This window comes from Idiotropiscis lumnitzeri, chromosome 9 (genome assembly GCF_059441095.1).
Source record: "Idiotropiscis lumnitzeri isolate Australia: NSW breed Sydney's pygmy pipehorse chromosome 9, RoL_Ilum_1.0, whole genome shotgun sequence".
NCBI classification, from domain to species: domain Eukaryota; kingdom Metazoa; phylum Chordata; class Actinopteri; order Syngnathiformes; family Syngnathidae; genus Idiotropiscis; species Idiotropiscis lumnitzeri.
Window position 1 is genome coordinate 2,473,900 of NC_142399.1, and position 17,405 is coordinate 2,491,304.

General features: G+C 42.9%; 1 protein-coding gene across 1 annotated transcript in view; it reads right to left on the bottom strand.

The window, feature by feature from the left end:
• Positions 1–17,405, bottom strand: part of col19a1 (collagen, type XIX, alpha 1) — an 87,290-nt gene that overhangs the window by 26,468 nt on the left and 43,417 nt on the right. The window contains exons 18-28 of the mRNA XM_088305196.1: positions 11,240–11,302; positions 11,117–11,161; positions 9,202–9,234; positions 7,284–7,322; positions 7,131–7,172; positions 6,873–6,917; positions 6,333–6,386; positions 5,811–5,846; positions 2,425–2,499; positions 1,399–1,440; positions 327–404 (exon numbers count right to left, since the gene is read on the bottom strand). Of these exons, the coding sequence (XP_088161322.1) occupies positions 327–404; positions 1,399–1,440; positions 2,425–2,499; positions 5,811–5,846; positions 6,333–6,386; positions 6,873–6,917; positions 7,131–7,172; positions 7,284–7,322; positions 9,202–9,234; positions 11,117–11,161; positions 11,240–11,302 (552 nt within the window). The remainder of the gene's footprint in view (positions 1–326; positions 405–1,398; positions 1,441–2,424; positions 2,500–5,810; positions 5,847–6,332; positions 6,387–6,872; positions 6,918–7,130; positions 7,173–7,283; positions 7,323–9,201; positions 9,235–11,116; positions 11,162–11,239; positions 11,303–17,405) is intronic.

A 17,405-nucleotide genomic window follows, 5' to 3' on the forward strand; every position in this document is an offset into this window, starting at 1 on the left:
TCTGCCCTCTAGCACCAGGGATCCAATAAAGCTATTGTGTTAGACACCTTTTGCTCACATTGATTGTGCCTCCAACAATTCTATATTAAAAGAAATGGAGACAGGTTCCCTTGCAATCATGCCGCCGTGCTTGAAATGTGAATCGGGCGAGATATATGACGGAGGATGAAAGGATGCCACACGGCAGGAAGCATCTAGCAGTAATGACAGCCATTTTCAGCAGAAAGTGAATTTACGGAGCACCGGGTTGTTTGTTGCTGGGTGTAGACGTGAACTCAAAGTAAATAATGAATACGAAGAACAATGAAAAACACCCTCATACTCACAGGCATGCCTGTGATGCTCTCGCCAGGCTCGCCTTTATCACCGTGCTCTCCAGGTAGTCCTGGGACGCCTCGCTCCCCCTGACAAAAGAACAAGGCAGCAGTCAGACGGCTCAATCCGAAGCTCCTGGAGAGCCGCTGCGCCGCATGATCATTAAGTATTTAGACTGGACCCCAATGGATTTTTGCTTTCATGTTTTTTTGCTTTTTGCAGCTTGAAGGGGAGGAAACGTATTTTCAAGGCCAGTGGCGTGCACATGTTCCTTATCTGCTTTATTTGAAACGTGACACGTGCTGAGAAATACACAATGTGCCATTTGTTTTTCTCCCATAACAGCCCCACTGGAAAGCAAAACGTATTTAGTGCCTGCAGCACAAAAATCCCTGAACCAAAATGCTTTCAATACATATGGACAAAGGATTACAGCATCAAAAAGGCCACGGGCCTTCCCTCTTGCGGACAATTTCAACACTTCTGGGAAGACTATATTTTGGAGTGTGTCTGTGTGGAACGTGTAGCAACTGATGTGCAATTGCTTTTGTGAGGTCAGAGGTAAAAAAAAAATGCAGTGCCTACATTGGCTTGCAATGTCTTTTCAGTCCACGGCTGAGCAGGAAAGGGTCCAACTAAAATTATTCCCTGAGTTTTAGGATCAAAGCCTTTTCACAAAAAATCCTTCCATCCATTATCTGAACCGCTTCTCCTCACTCGGATCGCGAGGGGCGCTGGAGCCTATTCCAGCCGTCTTCGGGCAGTAGGCGAGGGACACCCTGAACGGGTTGCCGGCCAATTGCAGGGCACACAGAGACGAACAACCATGCGCGCTCACACGCATCCCTAGGGGCAATTTCGAGTGTTCAATCGGCCTGCCATGCATGTTTTTGGAATGTGGGAGGAAAGTGGAGTACCCGGAGAAAAGCCACGCAAGCACGGGGAGAACATGCCAACTACGCACAGGAAGGCCGGAGCCAGAATCGAACCCACGACCACGATTTCACTACGTATCCCAATCTATAGGATGAGATTCACGTGGACTTTGCATGAATGATTTCGGTGGAGATGTCAGCGCGTTACCTTGGGGCCACGAGCGCCTCTGGACAAAGATAGCCCGTCACCCTATATGTCAACACAAGAGATGAATCAGAAAGTAAAAAAAAAAAGCAGAAAAACAAACTCTACAGTGCAAAGAGTCTGAAAAGTGTCACAAGTTCCGTTTGCAAGAGTTACCAAAGCATCGAAGGGCAAAAATAAACATTGTTTCGCTTTACAGAACGTAGACGACATTGACGACTGCGGTTTAACAAGCCCCCACAATCCATGTTGTATATTAGCGTCAAGATGGCGAATTGGGGATTAACAACGACACCATTTCCTGCAGAACTTCATCATTACATCCAATCATAAAAGTGAGCAAAGAAATACAGACCGTCATCATTCATTTACAGGCGAAAATCAATTGAGCGACAGTTATTTGAAGAGGCCTGCCTCATTAAAGACACCCGCTGAGTTCTTTTTATCGCTTTTATGGTCGTCTTAAATAATAAAGACCATAAAATGTGTGGAAAAATATCGATGTTCCCTCCGAGACACTTAGCAGCGATGCCATTCGCGAAAGGACCTCCGTCCCTAAAATGGCGTCATCACTTTTGAAACATGTGAGCGGTATAAACACTTCAGCCCGGACTAATTTCGTCTCTTATTTCTCTGCTTGATGAGCTCGCTTCGGGCTGAGTGTTGTTTCCAAGAAAACAAACAAGATTGTTCAAAGCGATCAAGTCGAAAGGAGGACCGTGCACGAGTCACCTGTTTGATGAAGCTAGAATGAACATTTTTATATGCGTCGGCACGTCCAGAAAATGCAAAGCTTCGACAGCCATCATCTTGACACTGGAAGGAGAAATGATAACCCAGGCTGAGGTTATCCAATATTTGATTACTTAATGACTTGTGTCATCCTAATTGCATGTTTTCTATGTAGGCTGGAGCTGGAGGGGGGGCGACTTTTTCTAATCTGTCGCGAGTTCACGAGTCACACTTGATGAATCCAGATTTTTAAATCTTTGGAGAACATTCAGGACAAGCAAAACGGTGAATACACACCACATATCCAGGTTCTCCAGGCTCGCCCTTTGGTCCCGGGGGTCCCTGAAGCCCGGTCACTTCGCCCAAGTCTCCCTACAGAAAGAGTCATGAATTAAACCTCGTGAAATTTGTACAATGCATGATGGCCTTTTTTGTGATTATTTGGGTAGCGCAAACTGTGTCCGTGGTGACTTCTAGAACCCCTCATAAAACTATCCAATGCTAAGTTTTGTTTGAAAGTTGCTGCTTGCATGACAAAACAACACTTTTGGTTCCTGTCTGGAATAATTTATTGCAATCCTTTCATGGATGGAACTAATCCCAGTGATGTTGACAACTTGCTTTCTTTTTGCAAATCAAAACGACAGCTGACAAACATAAGGAAGGCAATGGAGATGTAGAGACATGACTTCTGTTTTTACAGTCAACGCTGTGACGGCAAGGTAAATGTGTCAACTTGGTTTCACGTGGAACGTTACATTCAATTCGCTCACTGTCTGCCGGGGAGGGAAATGAGAATGGTAGAGCCAAGAAGGAAACAATCTGCATCTATGAGGTAAAAAAAAATATATATATTACTTTAGGACATAGATGTCAATCTCTGGCCCGCAGTGTAATTATATTTGGCCCGCGAGGTTATACCAAATGACTACTATAGCATTTTACATTCTATATCAGGCATCACCAAATGGCGGATCCGGACCGCGGGACGATTCGGACCGGACCCATGGCCAATCTAGAATGATTTTTTTTCAGGGCGCATTCGCAAACGTTGGCGCTGCAATTCTAGTAAATACGGAAAAGGCGTGACTGATTTGAGCCAATCAAATCTTTTGTTTACGATCCACTGCCAATTGCGCAGCAGACCGGAACAGAGTGCTGCTGACAGTACGCCTCGCATAAAAGTTAGCGAGGTCGATGCGTCTTGTTTTAAATGAATGGACGGAGAAATTTAGTTTCGTTCTGGCTGCAGCCGATTCTAAACCAGTGTGCATCATATGCTCCGAAACCGTCGCAACATTGCGAAGCGCCACTACGAGACCAAGCACCGCCCTTTTGTGCAAAGTTACCCGCTGACGTTTGAGGTGAGCGCACGCAAAAACATCGAACTTCGAGTGCAGTGCAACAGATTTTTACATTTTCGTTTACATCCCAGCGGCATGCAAACGAATATTCAGTAAAAGTATCATGGATTTTGGGGAAACATAAAAAAACGTTCAAGTGATGGGGAAGTTGTGAAGGAGTGCTTAAATGTGGTTGCACAAACATTATTTAAAGGAAAACACAAAGCCCAGATGTGTGAAATCATCTACCAAATCCCAACCCAGATTTAAGTCACTGGCAGAGCATTCACAAACTCATTTTTCTCAGTAAGAGAAGTTAAAAAAATATTCCAAAGAAAAAGTGTGTGTCAAAGCTCATTTTGAATTTGTTTTTCATGAGGGCAGCCATTTTGATTGATTGTGTACTGAACATGTTGACCTGGTTTACTTGGATAATTAGGCTTTCCGTTTTTTTTAGGCTGATAACTCTTTGATTTAAAAAAAAAAGGTAAAAGATGTTAACTCAATGTTTAGCACTTGATATATTTCTGCAGGAGATATTTTACAGTTTTTTTTCTGGAAGTGGCACCCTTAAATTCCTGGAGCCGCATTTTCTTGAATGTGAAATAAACGCCTTATATTTGTTTGACTGGCAAAGGTGTTTAATGGGAACATTGCTAAATATTTAGTATATAAGTGCGCTCTGTTGAAAATGACTAAATATTGAAACTATATCAAAATGTGAACATAGGCTCGACATTTCGGGAAGTTGGACTGGTTCGGACCTTTTAATTGGAAGAAATTTTCGTCGTGGACCTCTGTGACTTTTAATGGAATACCTCTGTTCTATATGATAATAGTAACATTCAAAATGAAAAAAAAAGATTGTATTTCATTAATAAAACCACTTATAATAAAATGTTCAATAGAAAAATAAGTTCTTAAAAAAATTAAATGCTGGCCCGCGGCTTTGTTCAAGTTTTACTTTTCGGCCAATTGTGGATTTGAGTTTGACACCCCTGCTATCGGAAGTGAGAAATTTTGTACTGTGGAAGCTGAGATTTTTTCGGCAAAACCTACAATAAATATTCTCATTTCACCGAGTCATGCTTTTTTGAACATCGAAAACATTAGAGTGAATCAGGAGCCCACAGAGACATTTATTTATTGACTATGCCGAAGGTGTCCACGTAATTGCGTGTCATAAGGAAACAAGCGTGTCATAAGGCTTATTCTTTCTGTAGTTGGGGAAATTTATCTATTAAAAAAAAATACAATGAAAAACTTGATTGAAAGTCTGTGGTATGACCTTAAAAAAAGCGGAGCGATTCATGCTGCAAAACCCGCCGGTTTTGTTGAATTAAAGCCATTCTGCAATGACAAATGGGCCAAAATCTCTCCAGAGAGAAAAGACTCATTGCCAGTTGTCCAAAACGCTTGATTTCAATTGTTGCGGCAGCTGAGGGTGGCCCAACAAGTTATTTGATTTAGGAAGAAAGTATTTTTTTCCACACAGGACCACATAGCTTTGAATAGTTTTCTCCTCGCTTAATAAATAAAGTCAGCATTTAAAAAAATGCATTTTATTTTTACTTGGCTTTCTTTGTCTGATTTGTATGAGAATAGCGAAAACATTTTTTCAGGCCGATGTCAAGTATGCATGAAAGCATGAAAAGAGGCGGAATATTGAAGTGACCCGCAAAGAGGGCTTTCGTTGCGAGAGTCGACGCAAGCGCTTTTGCCGCCTTACAAGGACACATTTTATTGTTCATTTCGGTAAACACACTTAACATTCTCACGGCGGCCCCAGAATTTAATGGCTTCATGTACATATATTTGTTTTTCATCCGAATCTACTCTAGAAATGAATGTTTGTTTTTGTTGTGACTCTCATCTGAATACATAATCGCACTTGTCGCTGACATTCGTTTGCATTAGTGAAGGTGACAAAAGGAGGCTCCTCAATCGGAGAGGACGAAGAAAGCTTAAGCACTCGCAATTGGATTTATTTCTCTGCCCTGGAGTTTGACAGAATGACTGCGGCGGGAGGGGAGTCGCGTGTAAAGCGTCATTTATTTTGACAGGCGACACACCTCATCAAACACGCGTGTCAAGGCGCACACTGTTGCACTTTGTCACTTTCGGTCGAGTGTTTTGGAACGAGTCCTGCTTGCAAGAGGTGTTCGTTCCAAACTGTGGGCTAGTCGAGGGCATCAAACGGAGGCAAACGAAATTCTGCCGTGATTGACGATGGCATGGATGGCATGTGAGGCGTCATGAAGGTTTCTTGTATGTTCAACTGCTCATCAAAACATCGCGCAATCTCCCTTTTTTTTTTTTTGGGGAATGAGAACTTGATACCTTCTCTCCTTTTAGGCCATCTCTCCCGGGCGAGCCCTGTAAACAATAGTGAGGAGAAAAAAGACATCGATCAGCAGACCTTCATCTCGCACACATTCATCTCCACAGCTTCCTCCTCCTCCTCACTGCTTCGGCAGACTGTCGGGTTCCAACATAATTTCCTTTTAGACACGATTTATAAATTGTCGCTTTTTCCCCTCCCTGCTTTTCAAGAAAGACAGATGCTCATTATCAAAGCAGGTGCAGCAAGCAGATTGCACTTGTGTTTTTTTGGGGGTTTTTTTTGCCAAAAAGCGCAGACTTTTTCCTCTTTCCGTTAATTAATTATTAAATTTGCTGACTGACGGCTTTAGGAAAAAAAAAACCCAGACTGGACTCTTCTCTCTGACATCCTGCTAATTGCGGCATTCATCAATTGATCTCAGGCTGAGTCTGGCGAACTGCGTTGGGAAGCAGAGGATAAGCCAAGGTGACAGATAAGGCGACGGAGCTTGACATGTAGTCTGCTGCAGGTATACTTACTTTCTCTCCTGGGACGCCGGGGAGTCCACTTGGTCCAGATGGACCTTGCTTGCCCTAACAGAACAAAATGCAAAAAAAAATAAATAAATCACTATTATTGGAACTGTTGGGCTGTTGATTTTTGTATCCAAGCTAGCCGCGGGCATATGCACGATATCCTGTCCTTAAATGCCATCCTAAAAAGAATATAGGAATAAGTACATAACACGAAAGTTGTGATCTTTTTCGTACATTAGAAAGAACCCCCATTCGGTGAGCAGGTCGTGAATGCATGTTCCCTTTCAACTCTTGATTGTCTTCGCCGACACAGATAGAAGGAGGAGCGAGCGCGCATCTTAAGGAACTGAACTAACCTCCGAAGGTGATCTTAACTCAATTTGCTCCAAGTTCTCAGAGCAGTCCGCTTAATCTATACGACGTGAATGCACAGGTTCAGGAAGGAGAAGGAACTAGAAAGAGGACCGACGATTCTCTCGAATGAAGGAAAAAATAAGAAATAAATACTGTCAGTGTATAAATAATTTGAAAACAAGGACCCACCTCAATACCTTGATCTCCTTTTTGTCCTGGCAGCCCAATGTTTCCCTGTGGAATCACCAAAATGTGTCATATTACCTTTGGAACTTTAGGCAAACCAAAAAGGTGGCCCAAAATTTATGGCCCGTCACAACAGCAATTCTCCAAAAGAAAATGTGAAATGCCAAATTTTCAATGTGTTGCATGCCTCTCGTGAGTTTCAATTTCACATTTTATTCGATTCACTTGAATGAATTCCAAATGATATTCAACAATGCTTACCCGATCTCCCTTTTCTCCCTTCTGCATGTTTATCATCTCATCCTTTAACACGCAGGACAAAATAAAGCGGTTCAAAATGTGACTCAGCAAAAAAAACAAAAACGATAGTATTTGCAAATCGTCAGTGATTTATGATACAATGGAGCTGCTTACAGTTCCGGAGAGATGCTTCAACCCATGAGCTGTCATCACCTAGAAAGAATGAAAAAGAAAGAAGCTGCCTCTGAGCTTATAAAGCATAATTACGTTTGAGGTATGTCATTAATACTGAAAGAAAATAAAAACATAAATCCATGAGCAATCCTGCCGCCGTTACGTGTGAAAATGTAACAGACTTCTCTTCACACGACAAGTTCAATCGTATTCGATTATGATTCCAACTCGGAAAGAACTTTCTTTGCGCGAAATACATATTTAACAAGTGTAACGTTGGATTGAAAGGGTTTAAGATGAATCGTGCACGTACATTCTAATTTGAATCTGCGCATTCATTTCATGGCAGATAAAACCAATCCAACGCCCTCGGTCTTCCTCCGCCTCACGTTTCCCGCCCAGGCGACACGATAATAATAAGCAGGTCAATGTCCAGTGATTTAAGCATCATAATTAATGACGGAGGGAAGACAAGAGCAAGATGCGCTTAAATTTGGGGTTAAATGGTCATGTCGACAGCTTTGCCATCGTTTTGCACGTCGTTCTCGGAATTGCCGTCTTTGTGCAGGTGCATCGGCACAACGTGTGCCGAGGAGCCTTTTGAGACAATAACAGTCATTAAGTCATGTTTAACGGTGACGTTTTTTTCCCCCCATCTGGAGCAATAGGAACCTTCAAACAGATCCTGGATCATCTGCTGTCTCAAAGGAGCGTCCGCGCCATCTATCAAAAATCCAACACGCAGCCACTCGTCTCATTTTCCGACTGATCGACGTCTCGGAGCCGTCAACATGCAGCCTCATTGTCAATTTCGCACATGAGCGCTGAACTCTGGCGTGCCACTATTTACTCAACAGAGCTTAGGACGCCAGCTCGAGTTGACCGCGTTACAAAGCGCCACCGTAAAGTAAGGCTGGCAGCTGCAAAATAAAAAAAAAAAAGTGTCTCCGAGCTCAAAAGCCTGTTTTGCCACGTTAAGGCCATCGGGGAGAATGATGCAGTGTGCGCCGTTAAAACCACTGCACCTCCCTGCCACTAATACACAGAGCCACAAGAAGGTTTATGGAGGGAGGGTAATGATCTGAACCCCCGCTTCTGCTGTGTAAGGGAAATCGATGCTTAACTGCCAAAATTATCTGCCACAGGAAGGCAGAGAGCACAGACAGAGACTGCTACTAAATGTTCAAACAGCCTCATTTATCAAATGACTAATGTTTTCTTCTCTTGTGTGCGCTGCTGAATATCCTGGGTGGCCCACAGCTCACTACACAACGTTGAACACGATGGAGCGTTTGCGTTATGATTGAGAGGAACGATTCTCTCTCCCACTCGAGTGAAATTTGAAGTGAAGAGACATCCGCAAAAAGGAAATCTTCACGGGACTGAAAACGGCCCACCGCGGTGAATATCCGGATGTTCGACTCCTGATCGTTGGCGAGACAAACAACGGGATACTGTGCCTCTTTTATATTCTAAAATGCTTCATTTCTTAGATGACAGTGACAATTGTAATAAGGCCGACAAAATTGGATTGGATTGCTGAAAGGTTTTGACAATCGACAGTATTGTTTTTTTCAAGGTCATATGAGCTCTGAGCAAATGTGATGTCGTCCCTGAGATGGCTAAAAACGGATGGATTTTACAAAAGCATTATTAACTCATTTACTGCCATTGACGGCTAAAGACGTCAACGATCCATTTTTTTTTTTTTACTCGGCTGGTAGCGAATGAGTTAATCAAAAGTCCATATTGAGACTAATTAAGGCGCAGAGAAAATGTTATTGCAAAAATTATTTTGGCTGGACTTCCCCTTTAAAATGCACCTTTTACACACTTTGAAAGAAAAAATGATGCAACTGAAATTGATGCCAGCGGAGGATGCGGACAATGAATTGTCAAAAATGCGGCATATACTTACAGGTCCAGGTGGACCAGGCGCGCCAGCGTCACCCTAAAAGAAACAAACGTAAGTCAGCAAATAAAGCCTTGTTAGCATATGCCATGCCTACATTTGCAGCACTCTGCGATTCATAAATCTTAACCCATCAAACTTTTGTTCTCAGTGATAATAAAGGCACCGAAAACTTCCATCTGCAAACTTCTGTCACATGGCAATAAGTCATAACTGCATTTTACAGCTAGCTGGTTTTTGCAATGCATTTTAATTCTGAATCGTTGATGTATGATTTTTTAATTTTTTTTTTTTAGATGGGAGTGGGAAGTATTTCAATCTGGTCAATAAACATCGACCGAGCTTCTTAAGTGGAATTCTTTTAATGGTACACAGATTTGGACTGCTGCCAGGCCAGTCTCGTACTTGCACTCTTTTTACCACAAAGGCATCTTGTTGCAACGCATGCGAGATGCGGCTTGGTGTTTTTTTTTTTTTTTTTTCTGAAATAATCTCGGCCGTGCCTAAAAAAAAGGTAATTGCTCCAAAACCTGCATGCACCTTTCAGTGATCGCGGTGCCTTCTCAGGTGGGTAGATACTCTAATCTCGTTGCACACTTGAGTACAATGACAATAAAGGGATTTCTATTCTATTTCTATTCTATTCTAATGTAAAAATAGGTTGAAAAGGATTGGCAAATCATTGTATTTGGACTTTAATTTACGTCTTGCACAACAACCCAACTTCATTGGGGTTTGCACTTTCAAAGGTAACGCAGACACATCAATAACTTTTAAAGGAACAAACACAGCCAAATGGAAAATAAAGTGTAAGTCAAGCGATTTGAGGTGAGTGCCACAAAAAACATTCATCAATGGTCTTCATGTCACGCGCACAAGTTGTCGCGGCATCCTTAAAACGCAGACAACCTTTTGTAACGGCCGTGTTGGGAGCCCTAACTGTGATGCATTGCTGTTGAGAGCCCACTTTCTCCCATTCATCATTTATAAGCTATTACTTTCATGCTTTCACAACACAGCAACAATCGATCTCTCTATATATAGTATAGGCATCATATAAATAACTCAAGCCCACAGCGAGAATTCATTCACAGCCAAGCCGCCGCAATCTTCTAAATTTGAAAGCGTTAAGACAGAAAAGCTTTATAGGCTTTTAAAGCACATTTGGATTGGGATCAAATGCAAATGACAGAGAGGAAGCCAATTTTTTGAAGAACGATGAAAGCCAGGGAACATAAAGACTAATGGGACATCCCCAGAAAAAGGGCAACGTTTTTTTTTTTTCCTCCTCCAAAAAAAAAACATTCTTGTGTTATTGACGAAACTATTTTGCCTTCCTTTACACCAACACACTGCTTAAACCTTTTTGTATATTTACCATACGTGACCGCTAAGAGTTGTTCTTAAATGCCACACAATTATAAGCATTCAAGTGGTAAATGGCTACTAGTGGCATTTTACATTTTACCGTCTTTATCTCGAAAGTATACGGCGGTTTTGGTCACTATGGCAAATATAACGTCTCACATTGTGGGATAAACGGCGAGCTGAACATCTTTGAAAAAGTAGACGTTCCCAATTCGTTTGAAGCATGTCGTGTCGACTCAGTGTGACCAAGAATGATAACGGTGCAGCTCAGAAATACGAGACGGCGACAAAAAACAAGTTTGGGTGGCAACACATGAGACCGACCTTAAGCACTGCAAAAAAAGTACAAATCGCCTGCTGCTCGTTTGTGTTGTGTTGTGTCGTCCTGCTGAGAGGGGAAAAAAAATGCAACCGAGCTGCCAATTCATTAGTTGTTGATGAGTGACATTCACATATCCTTGCGGCCTGATCATAACGCACACACTCGCAGGCACGGTGACAGCAGCGGCAAACAGAGAGGAGGGTCATGTATTGGCACTCGACATTGACTCACTTTCTGTCCTTTCATCCCTTCGGCCCCCCGGGCACCTGGATGACCCTGTGGGAGGACGCGTTGGGAAATGACTCAGTAGCACGGCGGCGTTTAAAAAAAATGCTGCTGCGGGAAAATACCGACAGGGGCTCCTATGTCTCCTTTTGCCCCCTTTTCTTCGGAGATGCCGGGCTCACCCTTCTCCCCCTGCATGTGAAAAGAACAGATTGTTCCCACTGAGTAACGAGGAAAGAAAGGGCACAAAGACAAACCCTAAAGAAAGTCATGGAAGAAGGATGCTGTGAATATGGTATAAAAAAAAACGTCTGAATTGAATGATCATTTGCAAAAGGAACCGTGGCAAGAATCTAAGATGGTGGAAAATATCTTTTTTTTTTTTTTCCATGTTCCATTCCGCTGTCTTCCAATAGATGGCACTTAATGATTGCTGGTGAGCCGTCCTTGGCGCATTTTAATGGGATTTCTTTCACTGTCATTTATGAGAGAAAATGTCAAAGTAAACAGCAAGTGTACCTTCACATTGGCCGTGATGTACAGGGAATGATAAGTACGATGCATCTGGGAGAGAAATCAAAACAAGGAAAACTTTTGGGTCTCTTGGGGACTTGCCAGAACTCTCATCTTACTTTGATGCATTTTACACAATACTTTTGACCTCATATTTTAGAAACTTGCAAACACCCTTGGATCAGAGAGATTCATCAGCAACTTTTTTTTTTTCTCCAATTCCGGCTATACCAAGAAACAGTTCAGACGCTACAAAGTAGCTGAATGTAAACTAAACTTTGAGAAGATTTGATAGAGGTTAGAACATAGCCCTGAACGGCGGAGCTGCACCTGGGCAAAGTTAAACTTAAAGTAAAACTTCAACCCTACCCCAATTAATTTGACAACAGCCGCTGTGAGAGTGCACCTTTAATGAGTTATTTTTTCAAATTGTTATTAAATCAGCAGACTGTTCGTGTATATGAACAGATGGATTGTCATATTACAATTTTAGGAAAGGTGAAGGCACTGTGTGAAAACTGGACTAATTGAATTTGGTGAAGTTTTATTAACCATATGTGCCCCCCCCCCCCCCTCACCCCCTCCCTTGTTTTTAACTTGCCTAATCACCAAATTGTTGATGGCAATCCGTCTCGAGAAGCAAAGCCTTCTATAAATTCACAAACACGACATCAAAGGTTAGCGTTAGGAAGATTCCGCTAAGGATTCCGAAACCAGAAGTAATTCTATTGGGACGCAAAATGATTGTAAGATTATTGTGTCATTTAATGCCGGGGTCCAAATACAGAGAAAGGACGTCGGCGAACGTGGCGGACAAGTTTGCAGCAGGAGCGTCTGTGGACACAGCGGGGACGGCGATTTAAAGGCAATATTATTCACGATGCGCAAGTACATCCAATTTATTCGAGGTGAGTTATAATGAATATAAAATGGCTTTTATACACTTGCTGGCTTCCCCAAAATGATGTGTATTAGATTTATTTGGAGCGGCACGGTGGACGATTGGTTAGCACGATGGCGGCCTCACAGTGCAGAGGTTGTGGGTTCGATTCCGGCTCCGGCCTTCCTGTGTGGAGTTTGCATGTTCCCCCCGTGCCTGCGTGGGTTTTCTCCGGGTACTTGGGTTTCCTCCCACATTCCAAAAACATGCATGGCAGGTTGATTGGACACTCAAAATTGCCCCTAGGCATGCGTGTGAGCGCGGATGGTTGTTTGTCTCTGCGTGCCCTACGATTGGCTGGCAACCCGTTCAGGGTGAACCCCGCCTACTGCCCGGAGATTGCTGGGATTGCCTCCAGCACCCCCCGTGACCTTTGTGAGGAGAAGCGGTACAGATAATGGATGGATATTTATTTGTTTAACTCAGTCATACAGTTTGTCTCTTCCACTAACACTTCCAATTCCATCACTTCATATTCTCCCAAATTTTTCATGGTCATGCTGAAAACCATCAAACCTATCACAAGTGCGCACCACTTTTACATATCTGACCAAGATCATTCAGACACTTTTTAGCAGTGCCAATTACTCACAATAATAGAGTTGAGTGTATTCACATCAAGAATACACACGGGCACATGTCGTGAGAGGGATAGGCAGAGTTTGGAAAATCGATGTGAAACTCTATCTGTGGGAGAGCATTGTCATGGCGCAATTGACTCGATCGTCATAGGACTGGTTGGAAGCGAACAATTGCTCCACTTTGTTCCCTGAACAATACATAACAAGCGGCGCCTGAGGCTTGAAATGGGCCCCAATTCAAAAGACAATCAGTGACTTAAAATAAGTCTAACAAGTCAATTTGCCCATCCCCAGCGCATGGCCAACTGTGAAAGTGAATTAGGAATACCAATCCTGACCTTTGAATTTAAGCAGCTCGTTGATTGTTTGAAAAAATATGAAAAAAAGGAAATTTACTCGGCAGCCTTTTTTGTTTCCTAATAACATCTGTCAAGATACTCGCACAGGCCTCCATTCACCTTTTTTTTTTTCAAGCAATTATCAAGGATTTTAATAACAGTCGTAGCGTAGCGCTCTGTTTGTAACTAGATTGCATATTTTCCTCCATATTTTATTTTGTTTTTTTTGCCCAAGTTGGGAAGTTGACAAACCAACACATTTTCACAGCCAAGATTTGATCCACAGAAATTTGCCCCAAAGGGCCAATTACAAATCTCTGAGGCGGTATAACATTTTGGAACTTTTGAAAGGTCAAAAAAATTCCAGGTGTGTTCACAAAATGTAAAACTCAAGTGCACCCTTGGGGGGGGGGGTTCAAGCATTCCATTTGGATAATGACCAAGCAAAGCACGGGACACGAGGACAAGTACGCTCTCGGACTCGTTCCCTCTTAGACCAAATCACTCGCTCATCATAAAATAGGTGACCCCAGTTTTTCCACCACTTTTATCTCCTCCTCACCATTACCCAACTTTCCTTCTCTATTTCCAGTATACTCGCCACCTTGCGTTCGCCCTCTACGGCGCAGCATCTCGTATGTCACTGACAGAACTTTACAGCACTTTTTGAACGGATGGACTAGTAGTTGCCTGACCCTGGTATCCATCGGCGTGACTTTTACTTGGCTGGATTGCCTTTTGGGGATGTTTGTCTGCTTGCAAAAAAAAACTGCTGTGATTTCTATGAGCTCGTGTATAACCTACATGTGCAGCTTTTTTTTTTTTTTTTCGAGGGCATGTCCATAGATACAGACGACATGTTTGACAAGTTTCCATCAAAGGCAAACCAAAAGAAGTCAGCACGACTTCTCAGCTTTGGGTCAGGAGAATGCGATAGCCAAATCGCTTAATTGATAATTAGGTTTTCTCTGTCCTTCAGTGTCTGATTACTTATCTTGGTGTCGAGATCGATGGCCTTTGTTTTCCTTTTCCAGGAGTTTTGGTAGGCACTCGTGATTTTCTTGCTGGGCAAGTTATATTGCCGCTGAGCAGCCAGATTTACTCAATCAGTTACTTCATTTAATAGTTAATAGTTTAATAGCTACCATGAATAGCTTGAAATGCTACCATTAGCATCATGAATTTTTGCTTCTAGTCAGCAACATTATATATTTTTTTGTTTTATTTATCTACTATTTTAACATGTAAAGTAAAAAAAATTTGAAATCATCTCTGGGATTTTGATACAAATGCAGCCACATACAGCGACATGACATCCCAAGTTGCAGGATGTCATCGGCTAATTAAAAGTTTCCGAACTTTGTCTCCCCCATTCCGTGAAAAATGTGAGCGCTTTGCAGTGCTCCCAATCTTCCGTTGGGATAGTGGCAGAAAGCGCTGCTGGTGCTTGATAGCGATGTGTAATACCAAAACCTGTCCCGCTTGAACATACAGCTCATTCTGTCCTTTTTATCAAGAACAGATGTGAATTGACTTGGGACGCCAAATTGACTGATGAAACGCTAATTTCATCACTACTCTACTTACAAACGTGCAGAGTTCGAAACTCCCTGAGCCTGTGTGACAATCTACTGTGTAATAGAAGCGTAATTACACTTACCAAGAATCCCCGCCCCCCAAAATTAAATAAATAAAATACCCATTCGCCAGCGTTACACGCACCCCACCTCGGATTTCATAGTACCCCTGAGTGCGTGCAACCCACTGGGCTTCAGTATTGGTTTTAGATCAAAATAAATTTCCAAACCTAACGTTTTCCAATAACTACGGTCCACCTGCAGCCATCCCCTGTCATTTTGAGGCAAATTCAATTGCGTCCTCATGCAGACAACTTTCTTGTCAAGGTCGGCCAGCTGACACTCCCCCCCCCTTTCCTCTTGGCAAAGAGTGCAGGAAAGGACTCCGAAATACACGCCACGTCAATACGAGAAATCAACAGAGCAGTCAAGAGGGTTGCCTCCTAATTTTCTCTCTTGGCTTCATCCCAAGTTGGCCGCTGGAGGTGTTGAGCAGGTGGGGGGGTGTGCTGGCTAAGGAGGCAAAAGGGGGAGCAACAGTGCCAGTGGGAGGCCTTGTGAGATCCATGTCTGGGGATGTTTTACACCACATATGTTATGTGCCTCCTGTGAGCTGCAGCACCTCTGGGCCTCATGAAAATGATTGCCGAGCCTTTCGGAAAAGGTACTGTACCTAATGACCATCTGTCTGTTTTGAGGGTGAGTGGGGAGTCACGACGGGCGCTGCAGTAGGTCTGCGGCGGGCTCGACGGCGTACGTATAAGCTATACGCTGACATTTATGAGGGGATATCAGCTTCTCACTATGACTACAAACATACCCGTCAAGGTCATGGGAGGTCATTCATAAATTTGTCTTGTTGCGACAGGTTTGACACGAGATCCCTTGATAGCTTTAAACAACTATTGAGTGTCAATTGTGAGAGATCCCGTTCACAGTCACCAAGAACGTGGAGCCTGCAGCTGTCTTTGTGTGGAAGGCAGATCACATATTGGAAGTCAGCTGACCACAGGGCAGAGAGAAGGACAGGAAATAAGTGACACTCAAAGTCACACATGTAAGCGAGTAGGAAGTGAAGCAACACTGCTGACGTTGTAGTCAGGCGAGCGCTGCCTTTGCATAGTTTTGATATTTTGTGAAGCTCTGAGGATTCAAACATTTGAAACGACACACACACACACACACTTCAAGTGCAGGTCAGAGCTAACAGGAAAGCAGTTTATCGCTAAATGCCGCATGCCACTTCTTGTGACAGTTTGGTGATAAACGCTTGACACTTTCTCCTTCAAGAAAAAACAAGTTCCACTTTTAGAAGTGAAATCTAAAGGTGACTTTGGTCATGTCATTTGATTTGATCCTATTGAATATCATATTTATTTTGAATCAGGTCAAAGTTCACGTTAAGGCGCGCGACCCACGGCAATTTTGAGCCGAGGTTTTAATGTTCAGAGATTACGATTAAAATGCAATTTTCTGGGTCTCTACTTGATTTACACTACATGGTTCAAGTGACAGCTCAAATAACGTAGTGCGCACATAAAAAGGCAGTCGTTGTAAATCAAACGGGAGCAAATGCATCCATGGTCTAAATATAGATCACTGGCGGTGCACAGTCCATTAAATAAAGCAAACACATTACTCCGCCACCAGCCGAGCAATGATGAGCTTACCTTAATTTCAACCAATGTGTGGACGAGTCAGTCCCGACCAACTCAATGGAATTCATGTCTAATATTTTTTTTTTTAACCGTGATCTATGCGTGCATTTGAGTTGTTGTTTGATATATTCAGTCGATGTAAACATAGTTTTACTGGGTATATGTCACTTGAAAATGCAGAACTAGACAGTCCCAAAATTGTATATAGGCACGACATGGCGGCACCTGCTGTGAAAAAGCGAGCTTCGCCTTTGCAGTAAGACACACAGCGGTCTATGAATCATCTTTCTGTCTTTATTTATTGTGCCGTGTTTACAGACTCTCCTGTCATGGTGTGATTGGAATATGACATTGAAAAGTACCTGCCACCCCCCTCCTCCTCCTCCTCCCCCCTCTGCTTCCAGCGCTCTCCTGCTGCCAAAGGACAAGAGCGAGCGACGGCCTGTTGGGTGTTTTGAATAGATCATTTTGGCCCTGAGATCCAAGTTTGGAAAAGCAGGTGAGTCATAAATGTCAGAGGCAAAACTGGCACATGCTAAGAACTTGCCATTTTGAAATGTCACACCGGCTCCAGCCTCGTCTTTCAACTTTGCGTCCTCCAACTTTATGAGTTATTAAGGAGGCGAGGCTTCCAATGAGTCACGTGGGAGACATTTAACAGCGAGTGGCTCAATTATACCAAAGATAA